We start from the raw sequence: 26226 nt of genomic DNA on the forward strand, positions 1-26226 counted from the left end.
GAACAAAAATTGGACGTTTCATACATTTTGCTGGTCTGATGTTGAAATACCTACATATGGGAGAGTCAATTTTTTTTCCGCGTTTTCGGGGTTAGTCCCATAGTAAAAGTTGCTCAGTATTGTTGTAATAAAACAAGTTACTCTATTCAATATTTATCGTTTACTGACAATTTTGTTATTATAACAACCATAGCAACATAAACTATAAGTAATATAAAAAGTTCCTAACACAGTAGAAATCCTACCTATTTCCAACACTCCCACTAGGTAGGATTTTAAAATAAACATTAGCATTAAAGTAAATAAAACAGTTTGGGAATTAGTGACTCCCACTATCTCGTTGGTAGGTATTTACAAGACAACGTACAATAAATAGTTTAGAAAATAAGCTCCCACTGCACATCAAATAGCGTTTACCGAAATTTCATTTCCTTCTTTCATAACTTGTATCTTGCGATCAAAGATGAAAAATGGAACCAGTCTATTTTGCATTTCTGTTTTATCATTTGTTTCTTTGTTTGCTTCTCGGAAAATGTTTCGTTTGCCATAAGTATTAAGCTCGGCTTTAAATGAAGTTTCTTCACAATCAAAGAAATCATCAGTCAGATTGCAGTCCTTTCTTACAATCAGTTGGGTTTGATTTCGATCTAGGCTCTCACTAAATTTACCTTTCTCATCGGTCCACTTTTCATACGGAGTTACATGTTTGCTTGAAGTTTTGTTCCGAGTACTGCAAGCTCCACTTTCCTTCGCAGATTTATCCTGATACTTTATGTTGTACCAAATGCGTTCTTTATAAACATTGGATTCGTAAGGTTCCTTTTGAATATTTTCTTTATTTTGCAGCATATTCACACACATGTTATTTAAATGATTTTTCCTGTCATGCGACGTTTTCAAATTACTGTCAGTAATGACAGTGTTGACGTTGACGGCCAGATTGTCTCTATGCACAGCTGTTTTAAAAAATAATTTATAGAGGTTGTTTGGTTGTCTTCGTGCATATGCTACCAACCTCCTATCCGAATTAAATATATTTGCGTGAAACTTTTCTTTGTGTATTATGTATCCTTTTTCAGTTAAAACGCCTTCAGAAATAAGATTTTTCTTTAAGTTTGGAACATAAAGCACATTGTTAATCTCGGAATCCCACCATGTATGGTTTAGCAACTTCTTTATAAAAACAGTCCCAATTCCTTTGACACTCAGCTCGGACTTATCTCCCAGACTTACAGTTTTTATAGAACTATCAGACAATTCACTAAAGAATTCTAGCCTGCTGGTCATATGTTGAGAGGCTCCACTGTCTAGAAACCACAGATCCTCGTCTTTGGTTTGATCGCATTCATAAGACGTTTTGACTGTTAGAGCAGAGTACTCGTAAGTCATGTTCGCTCCAGAATTAGGTTTATCAAGGTTTCTTTTTCGCGAGTAACAGTATCTAGCAATATGACCTGCTTTTTGACAGTAGTAGCAGACAGGAGCTTTGGTGTAGTCCTTTCTCTCATTGTATTCACTTTTTGTTATTGCAGCTAAAGCAACAGGGTCGGCACAATCATCGCTGGCGAGACTAGCTTCTTCATCTAACAGCCTCGCGGTTAGGTTAGCTATAGTTTGCTTCGTCACGTCCATGGATAGCCACGCTTGTCTTACATTCCTATATTTTGACGGAAGACTACCAATTATCTTCGTAATAACAGCTGTGTCGCTAATTGTATCTCCAGACTCACGGATTTGCTTAGCCAATGATTCCAATTTTGCAATGTGTTGAGCTACGCCATCGTTCTCTCTCATCTTGTACTGGTAAAAACGTTCGTGCAAGGACATTTTAGTGAACTCTGATTTCTGAGCGTAGATCGAGTCAAATTTTTCAATCATCTGCCTTGCGGTCGTGCAGTTTTCGACAATGACCATTTGCTCATACGTTAACGACGACGTAATTATAAACATAGCGGCGGCATCTTGTCGCTCACTGAGCTCCGCGGCTGCAGAAGACTCCCCCGTGCCGCCGGCGCCCGTACTCGTGCCACCGGAGCCGGATGCTCCATCAGCTTCTATATATTTACCAAGACCCTTAGCTTTTAACGCACACTTCAATTGAAATTTCCATTGTGGATAATTTTCAGGGTTGAATTTTTGCAACATACCACTTATAACACTTACTTCTTTATCCATTTTGCGTAAAGCCCATAACCGTTGTAATAAAACAAGTTACTCTATTCAATATTTATCGTTTACTGACAATTTTGTTATTATAACAACCATAGCAACATAAACTATAAGTAATATAAAAAGTTCCTAACACAGTAGAAATCCTACCTATTTCCAACAAGTATAACTAGGCGTGGCTCACTCCGCGATTTCGTCGCTTTGCTACAGGTAGCTAAAACTTTCGACCCCAATTTTGGGGTTTGCCATAAGCCGCGCGTGGCGCTGTCGCCACCTAGCGGCCATATCTGTGCTGATCGTGACAGATGCGTTTTGTTAGAGAGTGAGTCTTCTGTACCTAGTACTATTATTTATTCTGTGGTATAACCTAAACATTAATAGGTCTCTTTCTTGGCCTTTCGTTCTGATACATACTGTAGTAATAAATTTAACTTGCAAAGACCATGGCATCCAATGAAGCATCAAAATTCAGCACGACAATCTAAAATAAGCCATGACCGATTGCAAATGCAGATTGCGTAATGACGAGCATCAACTATGATTCCAATTGTTAAGGTACCACGTTAAACCCTTTGACAATACTCGGGCCTAATGCCAACATTGGGAAATCGAAAATCATTGTTTGCCTCTCTATCGTCCTTGCATATTCGAGCGATTCCTATGAGGTGATAGCAGGCCCTCAAATTGGACTTTTTAACTACTAGTGAGGAACTGACAGGTCCTCACTGAACGCGTTTCGGTACCGTGTGGATATAGTAGCAACTACTTCTTATTTTTATCTAGGTAGCCGTTTTTTCTGCAATTAACTATTCAATAATGACATATCACTGGCCCCCAATATTACAGGGTTCTATGTTACATTTTCAAGTTGAAATTCGACTTAATGTACAATGTTCAAATTTCAGTTCCATAAAAATGAAACATACTTAGAACCCTGTAATATTGAGCCAGCGATATTATTAACTTCAATAATACCTAACATATTATTAAATTCAATAATAATCTATTGTTATTTAATAACATATTATTTAGGTTCACCAACAAATTACATAGGTATGTACTTCTTTATCCGTATTACAAAATAATACTATAAAAGGTGTAGTGTAGTACGTACTTTATATTTTTAGGGTTCCGTACCCAAAGGGTAAAACGGGACCCTATTACTAAGACTTCGCTGTCCGTCCGTCCGTCCGTCCGTCCGTCCGTCCGTCCATCTGTCACCAGGCTGTATCTCACGAACCGTGATAGCTAGGCAGTTGAAATTTTCACAGATGATGTATTTCTGTTGCCGCTATAACAACAAATACTAAAAACAGAATAAAATAAAGATTTAAGTGGGGCTCCCATACAACAAACGTGATTTTTGACCAAAGTTAAGCAACGTCGGGTGGGGTCAGTACTTGGATGGGTGACCGTTTTTTTTGCCGTTTTTTGCATTAAGTATGGTATGGAACCCTTCGTGCGCGAGTCCGACTCGCACTTGCACTTTTTTACTAGGTGCCCAAAATGCACTTGCTTAATAATTTAATCAATCGATCGCGAATTGCTTTCAACACTGCTTCCAACCTTATCTTGTTCAAGTACTGTCAGACGATACAGATCAAAGTAGATCGTCAGCTGTTTGTTTTTATAACTTATCTTATTCGTGTTTTTCACATGTATCTATCTATTATATAATAATGTAGATAAGTAAATGCATAAATCAAGCATATTATTCGTAACTAAAAGTCCAACGTACCTACGCAATTAAGTTAAATCAGTGGTAGGTACTCATATTAAATTTATCACTGATAATTTTTAGGTAGGTAAATAAAGGTACACTTTTTAGATCTCTCATTTACACAATGCATATTCAATTGCTAATAGGGTTGATCATTTTATTGTTTATTATTTGTCAAAAAACGAATACCTAGTTAGTTATCATTTACCTACGTAGCGTGACTAACTTGGTTATTTATTATTTCATGGCCGCATCGCAGGTTTTTTTTATAAGTACTTACTGCAGAATTATTTATTTATAATTTCTCTCGGTATCTTTCCTATGACAATTAGTACACGGTAAACATCTAGTTCAAGCGTTATTTTCAATAACCGGCTTTCGCTTTCGCTTCGACTCGATTTGTTTTTACTGTATGTATAGTATGATACTGGCCACCTGCAAAATGTTGATGATAATAAGTTAAGGATGACTCACGCTAGACCGGCCGAGCCTGGGCCGAGGCGTCATGAGACGTTATTTTCTATGACGTGTGATCAGTGATCAGTTGATCACGTGGTACTGTCCATAGAAAACGAAGCACCGGAAGCTCCGCCCCGGGCCCGGCTCGGTCTAGCGTGAGTCATCATTTATAATGACACTAAGTGCAACTATAATAATTCATTCACTATCGAATTATGCACTACATCTGTATATACGAGTACAAAAGGATATAATCACAGAACTATTTTGGAACTAACCCAAATAATTACGCGTTATTTATTTGTAATTGAAATAAAACGCGAGGGTTTATATTTTTTTCGTAGCATTCTAAATAACAGATGTCAAACAGGTTTGAATATATATAATTTATTAGTATGCAAGGATAGGGTATAGGTATTTAGGTATATGACTGCCAGACATCCTACATTTTCTAGCATTTTAGGTGCAGCGGAGTGGTGTTAGCGGAATTGGTATAAATAATTTCAACCCTAATGATTAATTAGCGTTAATTACGTTAATATTAACCTTAATTTATCATCTCAGTTGAAATTATCTGTACCAATTCCGTTAACACCACTCTGCTGCACCAAAAATGCTGGAAAATGTACGATCTTTGGTGACTGCATCGCACTAAGGCGATATTCATTTATTATTGACATTCAAATTGAAAGTTATCATCTGCGTATATCAATATAACTGACGAAGTAGAGTCGAGTTCATAAATATGTGTATATTTTTCACCTTATTGCAAGGAATTAAGGTGAGACAATGTATACATATTTATAAACTCGACGGTACTACTTTCAGGTTCCACGAGGTCGCCTACTTCAATTTGACCGCCAACTATTTGCTAAAACCAAATACGTGCCGGTTTTCCGCATTCGCGATGTTAACGCGAGCTGACCTCAGTGACTATTAATATGTCCAAAAAAGGAGGTTCAATAATTACTCGAAGACATTTATTTATTATGTTTGGATCAATCTTCGTACCTATCGCAAAGTAAAAACGATTTAATGAGGAAACAACCTTCAAGAGGACATACTTTATGATCACGGAGTTAAGTAAATCGTGCATTTCAGCCCATAAATGACGAATAAAACAAATAAGAATGTAGAGGGTTTGAAACTCCACAGGGGCTTAAATTGTGTTTTCTTAATTACATGCTTTCTATACAAGTGACTGGAGTGTACCTATAACAATTCAGAACATTAGCGGTAAAATCTTATTAGGAGCGAGTTAACTAAATAGTTAGTTAGTGATTCATTATGTTAAACTAATAAAAGATGTACCTACAAAACTTGAGATACGCGTTCTAATATAATATAATAATATTAATAATATTAATAAGAGGTAATAATCGCGTGACTAGACTATACCTATATTCTTTTAACCTCAACATAAACAATAGCTCACGATAGATAGTTGAATGATTATTGTTTGTCCTAGATTTGGTGCCAGCGCGATTCAACATCGCCCTAATGATGTTCTTCGCGTGCTGGGTCAACTACATGATGCGAGTAAACATGAGCGTCAATATCATCGCCATGGTGCCTGATGACAGTAACTCTACATCGTGAGTAAACATGCACATACATGTATTAACATAGAGATATATATAATATAAGTAAAGAAAAACTGGTACCCCCAATACATGAGTTTTCTTACCAAAACGCGAGTTATTTCATAGTCGACATCTAACATCAAATAGGGGAATTATCAGTACCGCTACTTGACACCAGATGTCACAAATGTCGCTAGGTAGCTACTGAAGAAAACTGTATGATTAAAACAATTTACAACTAATATTATAAGCAGAAGGAGTTGAAAATTGACTTCTGGGATATTAGCTGAAAATTGTTGAGCATTGGAGTTTTTGTTCGGCGCGACATCTATTGTTAACTAGCAGTTCTGATAAATTCCACTACTTGACGCTAGATGTCGGCTACGAAATAACTCGCGTTTTGGTAAATAAACTGATGTATGGAGCTACCACTCTTTCTTTAAGTACTTATATTTCTCTGTGGTATTAAGTAGTAATCTAAATATGTACCTACATAGGTATTAGTAGATCACGCGGACAGTGTCATAAATCTGGAAACAACTTGTATCATTCATGGCAGATTACGTAGGTACAGTAGGTACGCTTACCACGAGCTCGACATTGTAGACATAAATGTGTGTTTTTAGTTTTAAGATATATTTTATAATTTTGCATGCTAATTTCAAGGTATTTATGTATACCAATAGTTGCCTGAAAATTAATATTTTTATTTCATTGACCTGAGACTGACATATATTCGCTAGCGTGTGCGTAACTTACTTTAATATACATCTCGCTCGCACTAATATACCAATACAAGGGCCCATTTCTCGAACGATATTAGTCTAATATTATTAGTGTGTTGCCATGGTAACCCATACGATTTGACAGTTCGTGGACTAATAATATTAGTCTAATATCGTTCGAGAAATGGACCCCTGTACGACTAGCGAATATGCCAGTGTCAAACTGGTGGTATTGGTAGCAACCGTACCTACTGGTATTCATATTACTGTAAGTGAGTATATAGTAGTTTCCTTAATATTGAAAACAAAAGAAATGGTATAGGTACCTATAATTATGTATGTAGTGATTTCACGTTTTTCAATGAATAAACACAGGTTTACAATGTACCTGAGCGTAAGCGTACCTAATTTTAGGACTGTAAATATATGAGGGATGGCAATGAAAGTGTTACCCACATATTTAACTTTGTAAAGCAGTGATCCAATCATAGCAATTGACAAAGGCCTCGGCTCACAATGAGATATGGGCTCGACCGTGGCCATGCACGTGACGATTTTTAACGTATTCAGTAAAAGTATCGCTTGAAGGTAAATCGGTTGGATCGGTGGCACAGTTCCAAAGAAAAATGGTAGCGTTCACGGAAGCTATTTAAACAGTGGTTTTTCCTTGTGAAGAAAATAGATTTCCATTAGGTACTGTAAGGTAAAGTGGTAGGTACTTTACACCTTACAGTAGTGGAAATCTATTTTCTCTTTCCAGGGACATTCCATTATATTCTTCTTCTTCACGTGCCATCTCCATCCAGGAGGTCGGCGACCCTTAATTATATAACTTATATTATGCTAAGTACCTATGCAGCTATGCTGCGTCATTATCTAAAACCAAATTTGCATTTCTACCTATTTATTCAAAATGAGAAACAAAGTGCCTTAACCCCTTGTACATACTTAACTCATTCAATTTACTTTGCTCATATCGATTCTAAACTGACTACTTTTTGATTTCCGAGAAAGGCTTAATGAAACAATCTTACTGAACCATGATACCAATTCAGACTCAGGCCCACTTGCACCATTGGAATAAACCGGGGTTAACCGGTTAAACCTGGAGTTACCATGGTTACCAGTACAATTCGACACTAGGTTAACGATTTAACTGCTTAACCCTGGGTTAATGGGATGGTGCAAGTGGGCTTTAGATACATATATTGTGACATCAAAATAATATTCTAAATGTGGTCAGTCGCCCATGCTTCTCGCTCGCGCCAATACATGTATGTACATAGGTACAAACAAGTACTAACCTACGAGCGAAATGCATGAGCGACTGACATCATTTATACCTAGTATTCATTTTGTTGTCACATCCTATTATCATCCTGTCTTCACTCTGCACACGTTACTATTCTCAAAGATTAACAGGAACAGAAAATGCATGTTTGAGAAAAGCACTATACATACCTCGGCGGGAAATGGGGTTGCCCGCGTTCAGACCTATCCGTCTATATGTCTTCGGCCGGCAACCCCTTTCGTCCCGGCCTCTGTAGTAATGTACTATTTGTTTTACAAGGGGGCAAAGTTGTGCAAAGTTAACCGCTCGTGCTAATACTGATACCCGAGCAAACGAAAGATTCCGAAATTGAATTACGAGCGTAGCAAGTGGTTCGAAAAATGGAATCTTGAGCGTTGCGAGGGTTTCAAAGCGCGAGGGTTAAACAAAATTTGCCCCTGAGTGAAACACAAAATGTTTCACCACACCAACCCGAAGCAAATAATAAATGTAATCAAACCATATCAAATTCAAATGAATGTTATTAAATATTTATCATCCAAAATCATCATTTAAATTCAAACAACTCAAACTGCATTTGATTACTTTGCCTCACACGTGAATTACTGATAGGAAAGTACAACTTTGCTATCGGTTTTTGAAGTGCAACTGCAAAAAGTGCAAAAGCCTTTCCGAGCTGGGGTGATGAAAAAAATGATTTTAATTCACAATACACTTAGTAGTATTTCTGTGTACTATGTTCATTAACACCTTTGATTAGGTTTTTCATGTAATATTTACGAAAGTAGTTCACGTGTTTAACGGTTATGTTATGTTCTGATAAGGAATAATTCCAACCCGCGTGCACTGAGAATCTGAGACTAATTTGTAGATAGCTGTTAAGAAAAAAGTGATTTTCTTCTTTCATTTGGTACGTGTTTTTTGCATTTTTAATTTGGTGTCAATGAAATCTTATTAAAGTTTCCCTACGAGTACTTACAGTAATGTTTAACTACCGTGTTATAATAATGTTCACGTGAGATAGTCCTTTGTCTTTCCTCTAAAGAATGGTCCTTTGCCTTACCTCTAAAGGTCACACAGAGATTTAGATTCTAAATAATTAGTTAAAGACATGACGGTTTAGATCCTAATAAATCGTTTCGTACCTAAACTTTTCCCAGATTAGTTTGTCCCGCATTCGCAATTAATCAGTCTAGTCAAGTCCCTTACGGTCAGTGCAACATTTTATCATATCCTCATGTCTGTATTGAAAGTAAGAAAGAAAATACCGTAAAATGGGGTGAGCAGGGTCAAAACTGAAATTCAAACCTCGATAACATTTTATTTTTACATATGAAATATGAATGGTGTATATAATAAGTGTTCCGGACGTTTGTATTTTAGTTTTTATTTTATTTTGGGTAGTTTCATTTCATAACTTTAACGATAAAGAGGAAAACCCACCTCACCCCGTAGTGCCTCGTATTTGGGGTGAGAGGGGTTTTCATACAAAGGTGATTTTGGAAGATTGTTGGATCAATTTTATTATTTTTGTAGCAGTAGCCTTAAAATCCCTTCTCACCCCCCTCTCAAACCTTCTCTCCCCATTCATAACCCACCTCTCCCCGCGAAACCTACTCACCCCGTTTTACTGTAACTAGTTTTATCCCTCACTAATTTCTCTGTATTTTCAGAGTGAAGTCAGAATGCGAGGCCATAGTGACGGACGACAGCGCGCTGCTAGATAATACGAGCTCAACAATGATCACCAAGCGGCTGCTCCGCCAGGTAAACGCTCGAGCATCATTGTAACCTTCTACAATCATTGTACCCATCAGCTAATTTCAACGTGACAATACCTAACCATTCGCTCGTAACGGCTGGGTTGTTATTATCATCGCCACACGCAAACTAGTAGAAATACTGCATGTTCGGAGATCATATTTTATACAGGCTCAGTAAGGTCAGTTTATAGTTTATAGGGCTTTTTAGAACATTGTTCTACTTTAAAAAATACTTTTTACAGTACATGATCTTTATGGAGGAGGTACATAAGTATAGGTACCTATACCTACCATTGGACTTAACCTGTGTTTATAACTGTTTGTTTTCTGTTTATTTTACTATGCCATAAAAACCTACCAGTTTTATATTTATAAACAACATTTGTTACAATATTAATATGTTCTAATTTAACCATTCGATTACTAAGAATCTAATTTTAGAACACTAACAACTTTCATACCGGTAACACATTTAGTCGCATTATTAGTAAAATAAAAATAAAAGTTGGACACAAAGTACACTGATCGTGATCGATTAAATCGATTTAGCCAAGAACTAAGCAAAGCTTGTATGGTAGACATCCAAGTGCTCATCCAATGTCTTAGTAACTATATAATTATAATCTTTAAACTTAGGTCACAGAATATATACGTACATACTTAGGTTGGCATTAGCATGACAAGCACTAAGTCGTTTACCTTACTGCGGAAAAAAATCTTAAAATTAGTCACTGATTCTCACCGCTGTGAAGACCGTTTATAAATGAAACATTGTTTAATTTCAAAATTTGCATGATTAGATCGTTTTTCTTTCTACTGACAATGACCTAAAAATAAACATGTGAAACGAAGATATATACTTGGTCACGCTAATTTATTTAACTATATTTTGTCAGCTTTAAATACAATACAATACTGTAGTTTCAAGTGTAGTCATTGAGACATAGGTAGTTAGTCGGCAAAAATGACCCAATTTGCAACGGCAGTCGCTCTACTAAATAATTGAATAGGTAGGTACTTATTATGACCACTCAAATTTATTTTTAGGTTTTGTAATATTAATATACTATCATGTAATTGTTTATTACATAAGTCCTTTTAGCATTTTATTCGTCTGTAACCTATAAGTTGCAAAAAGACAAGAATGTTAACGCCGACGATGAATTGTACTGCGCTAAGTTATAAAGATTTTCCCCCTTATTCATAAACGTTTACTAAAGTTGACAAGCCGGTAATAATCGTATGTCCCTTTCCGACGTATTGGTATGATAGAAAGGGACAAACGATTAAACTATCGGCTTGTCAAATTTTTTAAACGTTTATGAATAAGGGGGTTTATCTTTACTATTGATTTACTATACGTTATCTTATATTCTAACACCAGTAAGGAAAGTAGAAGCTATGAGAGCTTATTTAAAATCCTCATAACTAATAAAATTACTATAACAGAGCTAGCGCAATGATGTTGTTTTTATATCACTGAGTAACTATGAATTTAATACTATAGATGATATTACTAGAAATGAGATGTAATGTAACTTTTCATATTATTTTATTTTCATATGAACATATTAATGTCTAATTAGTAGAGATGCAACGGATAGTTGTTTGGCCGGATACCGGATACCGGATATTCGGCCTGGCCATCGGCCGAATATCCGGCATCCGGCCGCCGAATATTCGGCCGGCGGAACTATACCTACATTTCGGTTTTTCAGGTGCGTATTGTGCAGGTTTTGACCTGTTTCGTAGTGAACCTTTGCGCGCACTCATTTCTGGGTTCGAAATGAGTGTGCGTGCTAGTGAGTGGAATGTTTTAACGGGTAGCGGGTACGATTATGACCGTGACTGTTTCTTAGATCCAATTTGTTTACTCCGAAATCAAGCAATGTTACTATCCGGATTGTAGGTCAATATCCGGTATCCGGCCGGATAGTAGGTCAATATCCGGTATCCGGCCGGATAGTAAAATAACGGCCGGATAGTCCGGATACCGGATAGTAACCGAATATCCGGTGCATCTCTACTAATTAGGGTGAATATGTTGTTAACCAAGCAAGCGCAAAGCGCGTCCGTTTGAGTTTGAGCAAAAATGATTGACGTATGTCCGACTGTTCTCCTCTAGAGGTCGCTTATGTCAACCGATTCACGTGAAATTTGCTGAGCAGGTTTGATAATTACATATATATTATGTTTTATGATGGTTTTTTGTCAATTAAGTTATTTAAATTCTTTCAAAATGGCGATGCTATGGGGGTTTGCGTGATCTAAGTACAGCTCATACGTAGAGCCACTAGTTAATATGTATGTATATGTATACTTTATTGTACATAGAAATAAAAACACGAGAAAACAGTTACATAGTGAATTAAATACAACAAAGGCGAACTTATCTCTACACAGTATATAGTATATACCTAGTGTGTGTATAGTATAGTAACGTTATTATGTAGAAACTAGAATATTGACGTCGCTAATTATGGAGTTGCTTTTACTTTATTAGGTACTAAGGCAGGTAAGCGAGAACCTTGTCGATTTGCTCAAGTGATAAGTATTAAGTTTCAATGCTAAAAAAACGAATTAGCAATTCGGTGTAAAAAACTTGACATTCGTTTTTGTTTCATCAACAGCCGGACGGCGTGATAACATTTGATTGGACGGCGCAGCAACAGGCCTATGTGTTATCGGGCTACTTTTGGGGATACGCCATCACTTGTTTGGTGGGAGGAACGGCGGCAGAACTATGGGGCCCCAGGAAAGTAGTGTTCCTCACAATGCTACTCAGCGCCCTTCTGACCACGCTGACCCCTCAAGCTGCAAGACTGCACTACCTGGTTCTCGTTGCGACTAGATTCGTCATGGGACTAGCCGCAGTAAGTATTTTGTCAAAGTATTGCGTACATCGTGTTTACTAACCGCACTGCGTAATCAATGATTATGCAAATTAGAAAACACTCGTTTATTTTATTGAGGTAAAGGCTTTTTTAAGTATATGACTAGGCATCTGGAAGTCCATGAAATTAGAATGCTTACTGTTTATGTTAGTAAGATGTGTAAACACTAGACGGGTGCCGTAGAGTAGTTAGAACATTAACATTAGAGAGTTCGTCCGCATTTTGATTAGCATCAGGTGTGTAAATTTAACTAATGATTAACACTAAATTCTGACAGCGCTGAAATTCCTAAAAAAGTATAAGTAATTTGGAGGCTACCGTTAAGGAAAACAATGTGTTATTCCACGTACTGATGCAAAGTAATTTAAAGGTGCGCGAGAATTTGCATATCACGTCACTACGGTTAAGCCATCCCATTTCGTTTCTTTTTCTGCCCAGATTTTGCTCTACAGAGATGCTTACAGTTTACGGGTAGTTCTCAATGGATGTTTGTTGATACCCTGCATGGAATGCGAGAATAAATATAATGATTTAATCCAGCGGTCGGCAACCTTTTAGCAGCCAAGAGCTAGTAGACATAGTAGTTAACGAAGTTGACACGGGCCGCACTTTGGTAATATTTGTGATTTTAGCAGACATTGTCGTTTGTCAATATTATATACAAAATAACCAGGGAGGCTCGCGGGCCGCTTGTTGCCGACCGCTGATCCGTCAACACAGTGTCAAATTGTACTGGTAACCATGGTAACTACAGGTTTAACTGGTAAACCCCGGGTTAGTGAGATGGTGCAAGCGGGCCTAAGGGCCCGATTCGGATTTTGAAATAGACATCTATTAGATATCTTTTAGACATCACCAAGATACGATAACGATATGTTTAAGATCTAACCTGTCAAAATTGACATTTGCGCGATTCTGAAGATACTCTTGAACGATTTCAACAGGGTATGACTTAGAGATCCAATTCAAATCTAATAGTTATCTTACTCTATCTAACGTAAAAGTAACGTATCTAGAATGGATCTAGTACGTGTCGTCTCTTGTGAATATCTTGAAGTTCGAATACGGCAGTAAGTGTTTTATTGTTTAGGGTTTCCTGTTTCCCGCCCTCCACGCCCTAGTGGCGCACTGGGCGCCCCCTGCTGAGAAGGGCAAGTTTGTGAGCGCGCTGCTGGGCGGCGCGATCGGCACAGTGGTCACCTGGTCGCTCACTGGACCACTTATCGAAAACTTCGGCTGGGATTACGCATTTTACATTCCAGGTAAATACGGAAATTTCCTCATAGAACTCATTTTCCTTATGGATGTTGTAATTGAACCTACGGCAATAATATTTACTGTATTCAAAGCACGTCAACAGTTTAAACATTCAAGAAAGACACCCATAGGTTTACATAATATCACAATCGTTTTGTGAAATAAGGTTTGTTGTATATTTTAACATACATAGCGGAAGGTGCTGGGCCTAAAATACGGTGTTGCGTGAACAAGAGATTTCCTTTAGCAGGATGGGTCCTTAGGACCCAACGATGGATTTAAGAAGTGGAGCCACCGAGATTTTTAATTTGGTGCAAAATTTTTTTTTTCATTTCTATGACAGTTTTTCGTAAATTTCAAATTTTTACTTGCGTAGTAGTAAAAAAAACCATGGCCAATTTTGTTTTTCTAGGCATGAGAATATAGCAAATGACTCAAGCTATCTGCCGTTTTAATTTGGCAAACGATGTACCAAACACCCTGTATATCATTTAAGCTACTAGGCCAAGTTTGGTATCGTTTTCATATTAATCGGGGATGCCGAATTCATTTATGATATCATAATGACACCATTCCGAAGTAAAAATACATAAATTATGAAAAAAAAAAACTTTTTTTAATTCCTCTTCACGCTTAAACCGCTAAATACATCTAGTTAAAACTTGGTACAGAGATAGTTTGAGTCCCACGGAACAAAATATCATACTTTTAATCTCAAAAATCAACCCATAAGGGTGTGAAAAGGGAGGTGGAAATTTGTATGGGGATTCAATACAATAACTGCTGAACCGATTTTGATTGTATAGAGATATTTTGAGTCCCGGAGAAGAACATAGGATAGATTTTATTTAAAAAAAATCTCTTAAAATTGAAAAGGAAGGTATGTACAATTGTATGGGGAATCAATAACGGCTGAACCGATTTAGATGAAATCTATGTCTACATCTTTGATTTAGTTGAAAATGATACTAAACTTGATAGAACCTAAATTTAAATATATAAATTAATCTCTTGTTCAGTCAACGCCGTTAGTTGACCTTTTTATGGCCTGAGCAAACTCCACTAAGATGAATACATACGAGTATGTAGGTAGTTTAATTTTAAATATGTATTACAAATAATAAATTAGTCATGCACGCAAATTAAAAGAAAAAACAACGTAAATTGTACTAAATACACAATTAGTTAAAAATAATAAAAAAATAAACATTATAACAAAAAACAATTACAATTAAAACTTTTACAATGAAAAATATTTAAAATTAAAGTAGGTACAAAGTTTAAATAGTTACTTTAAATCTCCATTCTCCCTGGTTCGATCACATAGTCTTTTATTCGATGGCTTATAAAAGGTACCTAATATCATTTTAATGAAAAGTGTTTCAACTCCATCAAAAATAGCATTTCACGAAAACTACTGTTGGCCGTATATTAAAACTTAAATCTTAGAACCACTATGAATTGATTTTACTCTGGTCTGGTCACACGGACAAATCTTCAGCTAGTGTACCGCATCAAAATTATACCTACCCCTTTATTAAATATGTGCCTATTGTCTCATTATAAATAAATAAAACTTTATAAATAAATAATATATTTATTAATTTTATTATACTCCTTTTACGCTACCTTAGCTAAATCCAGTTTTGTGTGTCAAATATTAAGCCAGAAACTTTAAATAAAAACCAATATTTTCACATTGCTTACAGGAGCCATTGCCTTCGTTTGGTGTGTGGCGTGGTGGGCGCTAGTGTATGACTCGCCCGTGCAGCACCCTCGCATATCCGACAAGGAAAAGAAGTACATACTCGAAGCTATCGGCGACAAAGTGCAGCAAAACTCACATAATAAGGTAAGACATAAAAAATAGTAGATTGTTAACTAAGGGATGAATGACACTCATTTCTGTCGAGGTAGTTTGGCGCTCGAACGCAGTGAGAGCGTCAATAGTCCGAGGCTGAAATGATGCCTTTCACCCGAGTTAAACACTCTACTTTTCATTTAGAATACGCATGTGTTTTTTTATACATGAGAAAGTAGGCATTTTTAGGGTTCCGTACCCAAAGGGTAAAACGGGACCCTATTACTAAGACTTCGCTGTCCGTCCGTCCGTCCGTCCGTCCGTCCGTCCGTCCGTCCGTCCGTCCGTCCGTCCGTCCGTCCGTCCGTCCGTCTGTCACCAGGCTGTATCTCACGAACCGTGATAGCTAGACAGTTGAAATTTTCACAGATGATGTATTTCTGTTGCCGCTATAACAACAAATACTAAAGACAGAATAAAATAAAGATTTAAATAGGGCTCCCATACAACAAACGTGATTTTTGACCAAAGTTAAGCAACGTCGGGAGGGGTCAGTACTTGGATGGGTGACCGTTTTCTTTTTGCTTTATTTTGTTTTTCTTTTTTTTGCATTATGGTACGGAACCCTTCGTGCGCGAGTCCGACTCGCACTTGCCCGGTTTTTTTAATAGTAAATCTTGAGGGTACTTTCAATTAACAATTTAGGCAAAAGTATTGTTTTTTTATGGAATGGGGAGATAAATATCAGGCGGCCGATTTTTGAATTTCGACCACTCGATTTCGTGTATTTCGTTAAATAATATCTCCACTACTAGGCATTTAAATTCTACTAATAGAATTGAAATCGAGTGGTCAATACCAATAGATTCCAAATTTCGATCGCTCGTATTTCGAAAATTAGCATTTCACCGTTTTCCACCGATTTTCGACGACGAAATCGAGCGATCAAAATTCAAAAATCGGCCCTCAGAATGGAAATTGTATCAAATCCATTTATAGCCAAATTTCAATTGCTTATCGTAAAAAAAAATATAGTTGTACTTTAAACGTAAAATGCTCACATATTTTAAAACAACAATGACCCTCTTTCAAAGCATGAGAAATGGAAAATTGTTTGTTGTGTACAGCATCCGCGAAGTAAAACAAACATCCTGAGTGAGGCAAGGAGTAAGATTGGATTATATATTATGATGCAGTGGACGCTTATGTACAGAGTTAGCACCTGCCTAGAAACAAAATAAAAACATACACTAGAAGCCATCGTTTATTCGGATTATCGCTGTTGGCAGCTTTTATCCGATAAGGGTGATAATGATAAACAACGAACTGTATCAAGACAGAAAATATTATGGTGAGCCTACCACTTCAATCGACTGATTGTCGACAATGTCGATCCAATATGTCAATCGAGGACAATCGTTGTGATAATTCTGAGTTGAAATGTCATATGTGCAAAAGAAGGGCATATAAAGGGCATGACATTTGAAGTTAGATGCGCTCTATTTATCTTACTATTGAATGAGGCGATGATAAAAAGTATTTAGGTACCTATGTTACGTCCACATGAAATTATTTACCTACAGTATTTGGAGTTTTTTAGGCAGCTATAATTATCTACTTAATACATATATTTCATTGCTGTGCTCTGGGTTCAATCCAATATTTACACGTTCTGATAATACCGAAAAGCAATGAATTATTGAATGTAGCAATCTGACTATAAGTATGTATTATCCTTATTTTACTTTGGCTTTGTTTAATAATAAATAAGTTAGTAATAGTTAGTTTAACTGTCATATATAAAGGAAACAAGTTGCTTACGGTAGCGGGATTTTATTGTCCACCAGTAGTTTCCAACGTACATTAACATCAGTTTATGTGTCTGCTTTGTTTTATAGTGATAACTAAGGCAGCGTTATCAAGTTTCTACTGAAAACAAAGCACGTATAGTACAGACGTTACTGTTGTAAAATGCTAATGTTGTAAAACCTATGGACACGTAGGTATAACTTATTTTGTGGTTTGCTAACTCACGCTAAACTGACGAGATTTACCATAAAATTAATGATGTCTAAGTACGACATATTTCAATTAAGGTTCGCTATGGATGTTTGAATTTTTTGAATATGATTATGGTTGGTTTATATTGAACTTTGGTCAAACGTGATAGGACATTAAGATAAGGGCAGAGTTAGATAAAATGTATACCTGCACGCTTATAAAATGTATACCTTTTTCCATATAGGTAGGTACAGGTACATGAATAAGTGCCTTGGAAATATTGAGGTTTTTTTGGTACAGGTTGAAAGCTTATAATAAATATATAAAGGCGTACGGCGCCCGCACCTTCCCCGCCTCCCTTAGTCGTCCTACCCCGTCGCAATAAGGACCAAGGACTCATTTAAGCGGTCGGTCTATAGGTCCTTTTACTCAACAATAAAATTATTTATTTTGCTACAGGTCGTACCCCCATTCAAGAGCATTCTCACCTCATTCCCGTTCCTGGCGATGGTGATTCTTCACTACGGGAGCAACTGGGGCCTGTATTTCGTGATGACCGCTGCACCCAAGTTTGTGTCGAGCGCGCTGGGCTTCAACCTGACCTCCACGGGCACATTGGCGTCGCTACCGTACCTCGCTAGAATGATCTTCTCATTGGTCTTCGGAGCTATTGGCGACAGGTAATTACATTATGCGTTTTTAAATTATGCATGATCAAACGTTTACCAACAATTTTAATAGAAAAATTATAAAACATTATTATTAAGTAAGTAGGTAGCTTAGGTACCTATTCCCTTCTTCCTCCTCGATTCCTCATGACTGAGGGTCGCGACCACATGAGGTCGTTGTTTTGTGCACGATTACCTACCTACCTTAGAACCTATTAGGTACATAGGTACCTATTAGAATTGGTTAAACAAAACAACTTCTTTATTTCAGCCGTATGATACTACTTTACTTCATAACATTCTCAAGTGTTAACTATTACACTGCATGTATTTTAGCAGTTCAGTATTATACATTAGCATATATTGCCTTAATGAACAGCTGTAAATCGCGGCCTTTCTCCTACTTGGTATAGTATTCATATGACTAATAGTTCTTATTACTGATATACACAAGTGCTTACGGTCTTGTCTACCTGAACCAACAATAACGTATTGTAAAACCATAAGAAAAGTAAAACATATGTGTACCTATTCTACAAAACATGACTACGTACGTACGTAGTATTTTTAGGGTACTTACTTTCAGTTTACAATTTAGGCAAAACGATCGTTATTTATATTTAGTCAGAATCAGATTCGATTTTTCAAACAATTGGCTTTTTTCAAATACCTACCTATAACATGTAACATTGTAATTAAGTAATATAACATGTACTAAATGCTCTTGCTCAGTGTGTAACTATATGTACCTTAATTAGGAATTCCATATTTGGTATTACTTGCGTTTATTACACTGAAGATTACAATCTTAATTCCTTTACAGAATCGTGAAACAAAACGTGGTGTCCACAACGTTTATGAGGAAGTTCTTCTGCCTGTTCTCCCATGTGCTGCCAGGGCTCCTACTCATAGGCCTTGGCTACACTGGATGCGCGCCCGTCCTCTCTGTCGCACTCATCACCTTCTCCATGGGCTCGAACGGGGCGGCAACACTCACAAACCTGGTGAACCACCAGGACTTGGCTCCGAATTTCGCAGGAACGTTGTATGGAATTGCGAACGGAATCGGAAACACAGCTGGATTCGTGACTCCGCTCGTCACGGCGCATTTCACTAAGAGCGGGGTAAGGTTTTAATTTGTGCAACAAAATTGTCAAGTATTTTTTTACGTGTGGTCTTGTAAATAACCAAAACGCAATCTATCAGATAACTAAAAGTCATGGCTTGACCTGAATAAGAGCCACTTAGTATTGGTCAGAATGCCAAAGCCGCCGAGACCACCAACGAATGCGCTTAGTGTTTCAGCCGCTACATGAAAGTGCCATATGTACCTACATAAAGGATGGCTCACGTTAGACCCTGCCGTGTTACGGGCCGGAGCTTACGGCGCTTACTTTTCTATGACTTAATATGACAGGCGATCACGTGATGCTTTCCATAGAAAACGATGCGCCGGAGGCTCCGGGTCGGACACGGCCCGGTCTAACGTGAGTCATCCATAATTCAGTTGTTAAAATCCAACCAATATTATTTTAACGACGAATGTTGTACATGTAGGCATTTGGCTATTTAATTACTATTTTTTACTCATTAATTTAACTGATTCGAATAAGCTATTAGATTGAGAAAACTATAAATAACTAATGACTAAATGAATTAATAGTACACGAATCTTAGGCACTTTTGTTTAATCTACACTAGAGCGCGTAAATGAGTCGTTAATTAGTTAATTACAGAGATATTATCCTATTTGTTGCTCATAACTATATCATAGTTAACGTAATTATTATATAGTCGTACCAATAAAAGTCTGCAGCGGATTTGATAGCCCACGCAATGTAAGTGTTATTTATACGTCATTATTTCATAGAAGTTTGACGTTTAAAATGACACTTGCACTGCGTGGGCTATCAAAATCGTTGCAGACTTTTTACGGTCTAACTCTACCTACATCCTTAAAAAAGGTTAAGAGGAATATAGTTTATTTTGCTCGTGGCTCGAGGAACAGTATCTATGGGAATTTACTTACCTGTTATTAGTGTGCTAATAAAATAATAATTTTACCCTAATTACCACTCCGGACTTGTCGGTTTTAGAATTACGTTAACTCGGCGTGAAAATAAAGATATTTTTTTATTGATGTAATAGCACCAACACAGAGACGTATTACTTCTCGTCGTTAATTGTTTGTTGGTATAATTGGTCAATTGTTAGCTAATTATAATTGTATAATTACAGAACGGCTTCTCAGAATGGCGGCCGGTGTTCATGACCGGAGCATCGCTTTACATCGCTTCTGCACTTTACTTCATCTTGTTCGGGACGGGAGAAACGCAGGAATGGAACTATGTGCCCGTAGTTGAAGAGGACGAGAGAGATAAGAGGCCGAGCGCGAATTCAACCGACACCACAGTTACTATCCCTGTTAAATCGTAGACTATAGTTGAGAATGTGACTTTCTTAGTGTTGTTATGCATTATTCGTAATGAGAGCATATCTGTAAGTATTACATACAGAGCAGATGATGACATACTTATATAAAATTTAATAGAATTTGAGGATACTCTAGGGAATAGCAAAAGAGTATTAGGTACATATTGTGTACAACCGCCTCTGAGCTGCATGTTATATAGTAAATTGTTAACCGAGGAGTGAAATGATGCCTTTCACCCGAGTTAAACACTCTACTTATCATTTCGAATACGAGGAAAGTAAAATGCATGTGTTTTTTAAAAACATGAACTAAGTATACATTTTTATAGTATTTTTGAGGGTACTTTCAATTAACAATTTAGGCAAAAGTACCTATCGTTATTTATGGAATGAGGAGTCAAATATCTGAATGGAAATTGTATAACAAATCCAATTATACCCAAATTTCAATTGTTTATCGAAAAAAAATCGTACTTAGAACCTAAAATGCAGAAACGTATCATTTTCTGCACACATTTTAGAACAATAATGACCCTATTTAAGAGCATGAGAAATGAAAAATTAATTTATAAGAGCTTTCGCAGTATGCCAACGAAAGTACGTATTACTACTTGTTATATTTCCTTTCAGCTCTTGTTATCAATTAGGGAACATAAACAAATTGTCGTTTTTACTGGTTTGACACGATAAATATAGGTACAGTCACCACACGGGATTGTTATTCCATTTAGGGTTCTTGCCAAATTGGAAGTTCTATAGCGTAAGTAAACAATCAATTTAGCTAAATAGGGCCCTAAATGGCGCAACAATCGCTGAGCGCGATGGTACATTTCGCCTAATCTGGATTAGCAAAAAATTAAATAAAAAAAATATAATTTTGGTTAAATTATTTTGGTTTGAGTACTTACATCTCAGATAATTGTAACATACTAACCGAATTAACCGAAACGACTCAATGAATCTACTATTGAGTTAAAAATGTGACAGAGGTACCCACTTAGTTGTATGTTATGTTGTATTTGACTACTTTTATACAGTACTTTGGTTGTCATTAAAAATAAAAACAGCTGCAAACAATAGTCCGAGACCTCGATTCTGAAATATTCGAGATAGTATAGGGTTGATTTAGAATTTATCATTTTAGCTTAGCTTCGTTTACAATGTTGAGAGTATTTATGGTAATGAGCAAGCAACTGGATAGACTATTAAGTACTTACACCTTTAAGTATAAGAGAACTACATAGGTATAGGTACATATTAGACTTTATTACTGGAGTTCAGAAATAAAAAGCTAGATGCGTGTAAGTATTGAAAAAAAAAATACAATTACATATGTGTTTAAAATATTGTGTAATTTATTTCGTCGTCTTTATTTAATTATTAAGTATTTATGACGAGCTGTTTTGGTCTTAGTTATATTTTTATTTAATATAAATTATAATAAAAAAATGTACATTTATACATATTTTAAAATGAATGAAACACAAAATTTTACTTAAATGGATAAAGTAGGGTTCAAGCATGGTACCTACAAAATGTAAGCTGAATTTTTATGTTATGACTGTGGACATATTTATACGACTGTGATGAATTAAGCTTGCACGTAAATGTAAATTATTTTTTAAATAAATATTATTGACTTAAAATTTTGTTTTATTTTTTCATTAACTGTAGCCCTACCACGAGTTGACGACCAGTAAAGATCGCAGTCGATCTCGCTCGTAGGTATTGCCAACTGAGCTTGGACTAACTCTAGCAAATGTTCATACATACATTTTCTCGGAAAGAAAACCAATCAATGTGTAAACAGAGTGCGTAGCCAACGTGTAATCGTTTACGCTCCGTAGCGGACGAAACGCAACGTCACTTGTAACACTAATATAATATCGAAGAGTGAAGAGATGACTACGAAACCCTACGGAGCTTTAACGATTGGCACGTTGGCTTCGCGGGCAGGCTCATTTAGCCGTAACAAAATAACGCGAGTACGCATCAGGATTGCAGATATACCTCATCATCATCATCATCTCAGCCATACGTCCACTGCTGAACATAGACCTCCCCCTTGGACCTCCATACGTGCCGGTTGGAAGCGACCCGCATCCAGCGTCTTCCGGCGACCTTAACAAGGTCGTCTGTCCATCTTGTGGGTGGACGTCCTACGCTGCGCTTGCTAGTCCGTGGTCCTATGATAGATATATAACATTATAATAACGCGCTCCATTATAAATACATAGGTATATACCTATGTATTTATAATGGAGCGCGTTATTATAATGTTCTTTGTTACACTTTGCACTTCTCTTTCGCAAGTGACCCCAGTGCACAGTGTTAGTGAGTTTGTACGTAAGTTTAAAAAAAACGTGTTATCTAGTTAGACAGCTGAAATAGATGGCTCTGTACTTTTGACAAACAAAGTTACGGCAAAGTTAGGTATAGGTAAAAAATGAGGGGAAAAGAAAGTCATTCAGAATTCAATATCATTAAAATTGTTTAATGTATTTTAGTAAATTATAATAGGTACAATCATACTTACATTATATACACAGGGTTACCTACCTTTAAGTCAATAAAATATATTTAATATTTCTCTTACGATATACATGACACATAAAAATCATAGGTTTACGTATTTTTTGAAGACACGACAGGTAAAATCTATAAAACTGTAACCCGCGGCAATAGTCCCTACAAATTGGGAGTTACATTCACACAAGAAACATCGATTTACTATAATTATTAGCTTTGCAAACTAATCTTACGTCTTTGGAAATACATCACCAAAACTACTCGGGTTATGGTCACAAAAGATACTTCAGGCGGGATTCACAAGACACTGCTAAAATATAACATCGCTATATGTATATTAAAACGACATGAACTATTAAAGATTTCTATATAAAAGATAACATATATTATTATATCTTGTTGAATAACGTCCTTCAATGTCAGTTAAGTAGCCCAATAAGTATAATAATTTGATTATTGTGATTTTCACTAATCCGCAATCAGACATATATCTAAGGAAATGCTAAATTCCCGTACATTTTCTTACTTCCAGAAGTAAGTTATTTCAACATTTCTATATGAATAATAATATTCATTTTACATCATTGCAATATTTCTGATGGCATCTCGTTAACTCACCAAGATTTAACTTGGTGCGATTCAAACATTCATATATAATATAGGTACCTTCTTGTGCTTCAAGCAGCGTTTAAACGTAGGATTCCGACTCGGTGTCAGACTCGGAGCAGTCCAAAGCTAAAACGTTTTGGTCAGTTTTGTCAGCACCATTCGGCGGGTCCCTGTACACCGGCGGTACGGACTTGGACCTCGATGCCTTGTCGTCTTTGTTCACGTGAACCGGTGGGAACTTCTTCAGTACTCTCTGATATACCATCTTCCTCGGCGGCACCGGCGGCGGCATGTGCGGTGGTTTCTTGTTGTTATTTTGTTCTTGTTCTGACGTGTGGTACTCCGGATTGACCGCCGTCGGTGTAGCTTTGTAGATGTCTGACGCAAACATGTTGGCCGACTTCTCTTCGTGGAAGATGTCCCGCCTACGGTTGTAAACGGAAGTGTAAAGGGGCTCGATATACTGGGTCGTGTAGCAGTTCTCGAACGAGCTCTCACTGGCGGGGGACTCCGTCGATCGACTGTTAAATGAGTTCTGCGGCTGATACAGCGTATCGCTGCTGCTGGAATCGCTGTGCAGAATAATGTTTGCTAGCGATTTTGAGGCATTCAATTTGTTATTATTATAGTTGCGATGTCTGGATTTTTTGCTTTCATCCGAATTATGGATGTTATCCACGTAGGAATAAACCTTTTGCAAAGGATTCATAAGTTTTTCTCGTGCTCTGTTGTCAGCTACTGGAGACGCCGTACAACTATTGTTGCACATATGGGCGGGATCGAAGCGTCGTTTGCGGCAGTTGTTCGCGTTGTTTACAGCGTCGTAGTTGCCGTTTCGAACTTTCTCAGAGCTGCTGTTGGATTGCCCGTCTTCACTAACTTCTAAACTTTTCGTCCTCGCTGCTTGACGAGACCAGTCATTTCTTGTAAAAATGGTGGCTGCCGGTGTTACACTACCATCGTTATTCTGAGATGGTTCCCCAGGCTTCTTAGTCATTTGTCCGTATATGTTTTCTGGCTTGTTATTGTAGTTCGCACTTTTCTTCTCCCACCCAGTATATACTCGCGAATAATTAGTATTAGCTAGTATATCAGCATGCGCCTGATACTGGTTCTGTCGCTGTATGCTCTCAGTAAACATGGCGAGGTCGTGTAAGTTGCTGTACAAAATATTTTCTTGACTAGAAACCAGATCGCGCTTCTTATCCATTGGTTCCTGTTTGACTTCTAAAAGATTGTCGGAACTCTTAGCTCTGTTAAAATTCTTATTAGTTATGGTTTTATCTAAATCCTGGGTTTCGGAGAACATACTATAAACTTTTGAAGTACGAGCAGCCTTAGAAACGTTGCTCCTCGGTGGTTTCTGTGGTTCAAGACCTGTAATATACTTCGCGGGACTTTGACTATAAATGTCTGCCGTCGACCGTTTGACGGCAGTTTTGGAAACATAATTTCTTTCGTCAATATTATTTGAGATTCCAATATTAATCGAGTTGTGAACATAACGTTCGCCAATGTAGGGTGTCGTGTAAAGCTCTTCATTGACTGTGTTGTACAATTCTGATTTGTTCGAATATAGGTTTTGCCTGTGCGACATCTGCGGGAGCCCGTTGACATTGTGGGTTTCTGCAGAGTATCGTGATACCATTTTGTTTTCCTGTTGTAGATTACACGTTGGGGCCGATAAACTGTGCAATATATTGCGTGGCGCTGGACTGTTTCCTCCGTTGCTGTTTGAATCATCTTCTGACAGTGTCAGCCCGGAATCTCGGCTCAAGGATAACTTTTCCTTGCGAGGTGAAGATAGTTCCATTGAGTCAAGTGAAATTCCAACCGAATGAAGACTATCGCTTTCTTCTGCGCCAGAGTCAAGCAATGCATTTGAAGATTCCGGGCTGCCGCTTCCCAGAAGACCAGATATTTGTGGGCCGAAAAGAGCTTCAGCTTTCACTATTAAAAGTTCTACGATCATTGGCACTGCTTTGGGAGCTTTGTCACAGGGAGTGTTGGGCCACAGAAGGCTCGGGCCAACGCACACGCCGAGGTTCATGGGGCACATGAGATTGATGTTAGACTTCTTGGCAATGGCTTGAAGCAGGCACACGAAGTAAGTCAACATGTTGTAGTGCGATTTCGGCAGCTTCAATAATAACGAGCGTACGGCATTGACTTTTTCCGTCTGAGGTAAACCTGTAACAATAAATATGCCAAGTTATTGCGTTGTTTTTACATCAAGTGACATTCTTCTGCGCCCTTAAAATATTGCGTATTAATGCGTTGTCTTGTAATAGAACTCTTGATCGCCTTGAGTTAAACTTATTTAT

The 26226-nt window shown here is 37.3% G+C and overlaps 3 protein-coding genes across 4 annotated transcripts in view; 1 reads left to right on the forward strand and 2 right to left on the reverse strand.

Annotated features, from left to right (window-relative positions):
- Positions 1–22410, forward strand: part of LOC134672427 (uncharacterized transporter slc-17.2-like) — a 32028-nt gene extending 9618 nt beyond the window's left edge. The window contains exons 2-9 of the mRNA XM_063530317.1: positions 5817–5943; positions 9621–9714; positions 12341–12583; positions 13695–13866; positions 15571–15713; positions 18123–18343; positions 19155–19455; positions 20570–22410. Coding sequence (XP_063386387.1) covers positions 5817–5943; positions 9621–9714; positions 12341–12583; positions 13695–13866; positions 15571–15713; positions 18123–18343; positions 19155–19455; positions 20570–20767 — 1499 coding nt within the window. The 3' untranslated portion in view covers positions 20768–22410. The remainder of the gene's footprint in view (positions 1–5816; positions 5944–9620; positions 9715–12340; positions 12584–13694; positions 13867–15570; positions 15714–18122; positions 18344–19154; positions 19456–20569) is intronic.
- Positions 1–26226, reverse strand: part of LOC134672425 (2-hydroxyacyl-CoA lyase 1) — a 226440-nt gene that overhangs the window by 133786 nt on the left and 66428 nt on the right. The window lies entirely within an intron of this gene.
- Positions 23243–26226, reverse strand: part of LOC134672422 (uncharacterized) — a 158759-nt gene continuing 155775 nt past the window's right edge. For both annotated transcript variants that reach the window (XM_063530307.1, XM_063530308.1), the window contains one exon: positions 23243–26092. In XM_063530307.1, the coding sequence (XP_063386377.1) occupies positions 23982–26092 (2111 nt within the window). In that variant the 3' untranslated portion in view covers positions 23243–23981. The remainder of the gene's footprint in view (positions 26093–26226) is intronic.

Source organism: Cydia fagiglandana, chromosome 17 (genome assembly GCF_963556715.1).
Source record: "Cydia fagiglandana chromosome 17, ilCydFagi1.1, whole genome shotgun sequence".
In the NCBI taxonomy this organism is placed as follows: domain Eukaryota; kingdom Metazoa; phylum Arthropoda; class Insecta; order Lepidoptera; family Tortricidae; genus Cydia; species Cydia fagiglandana.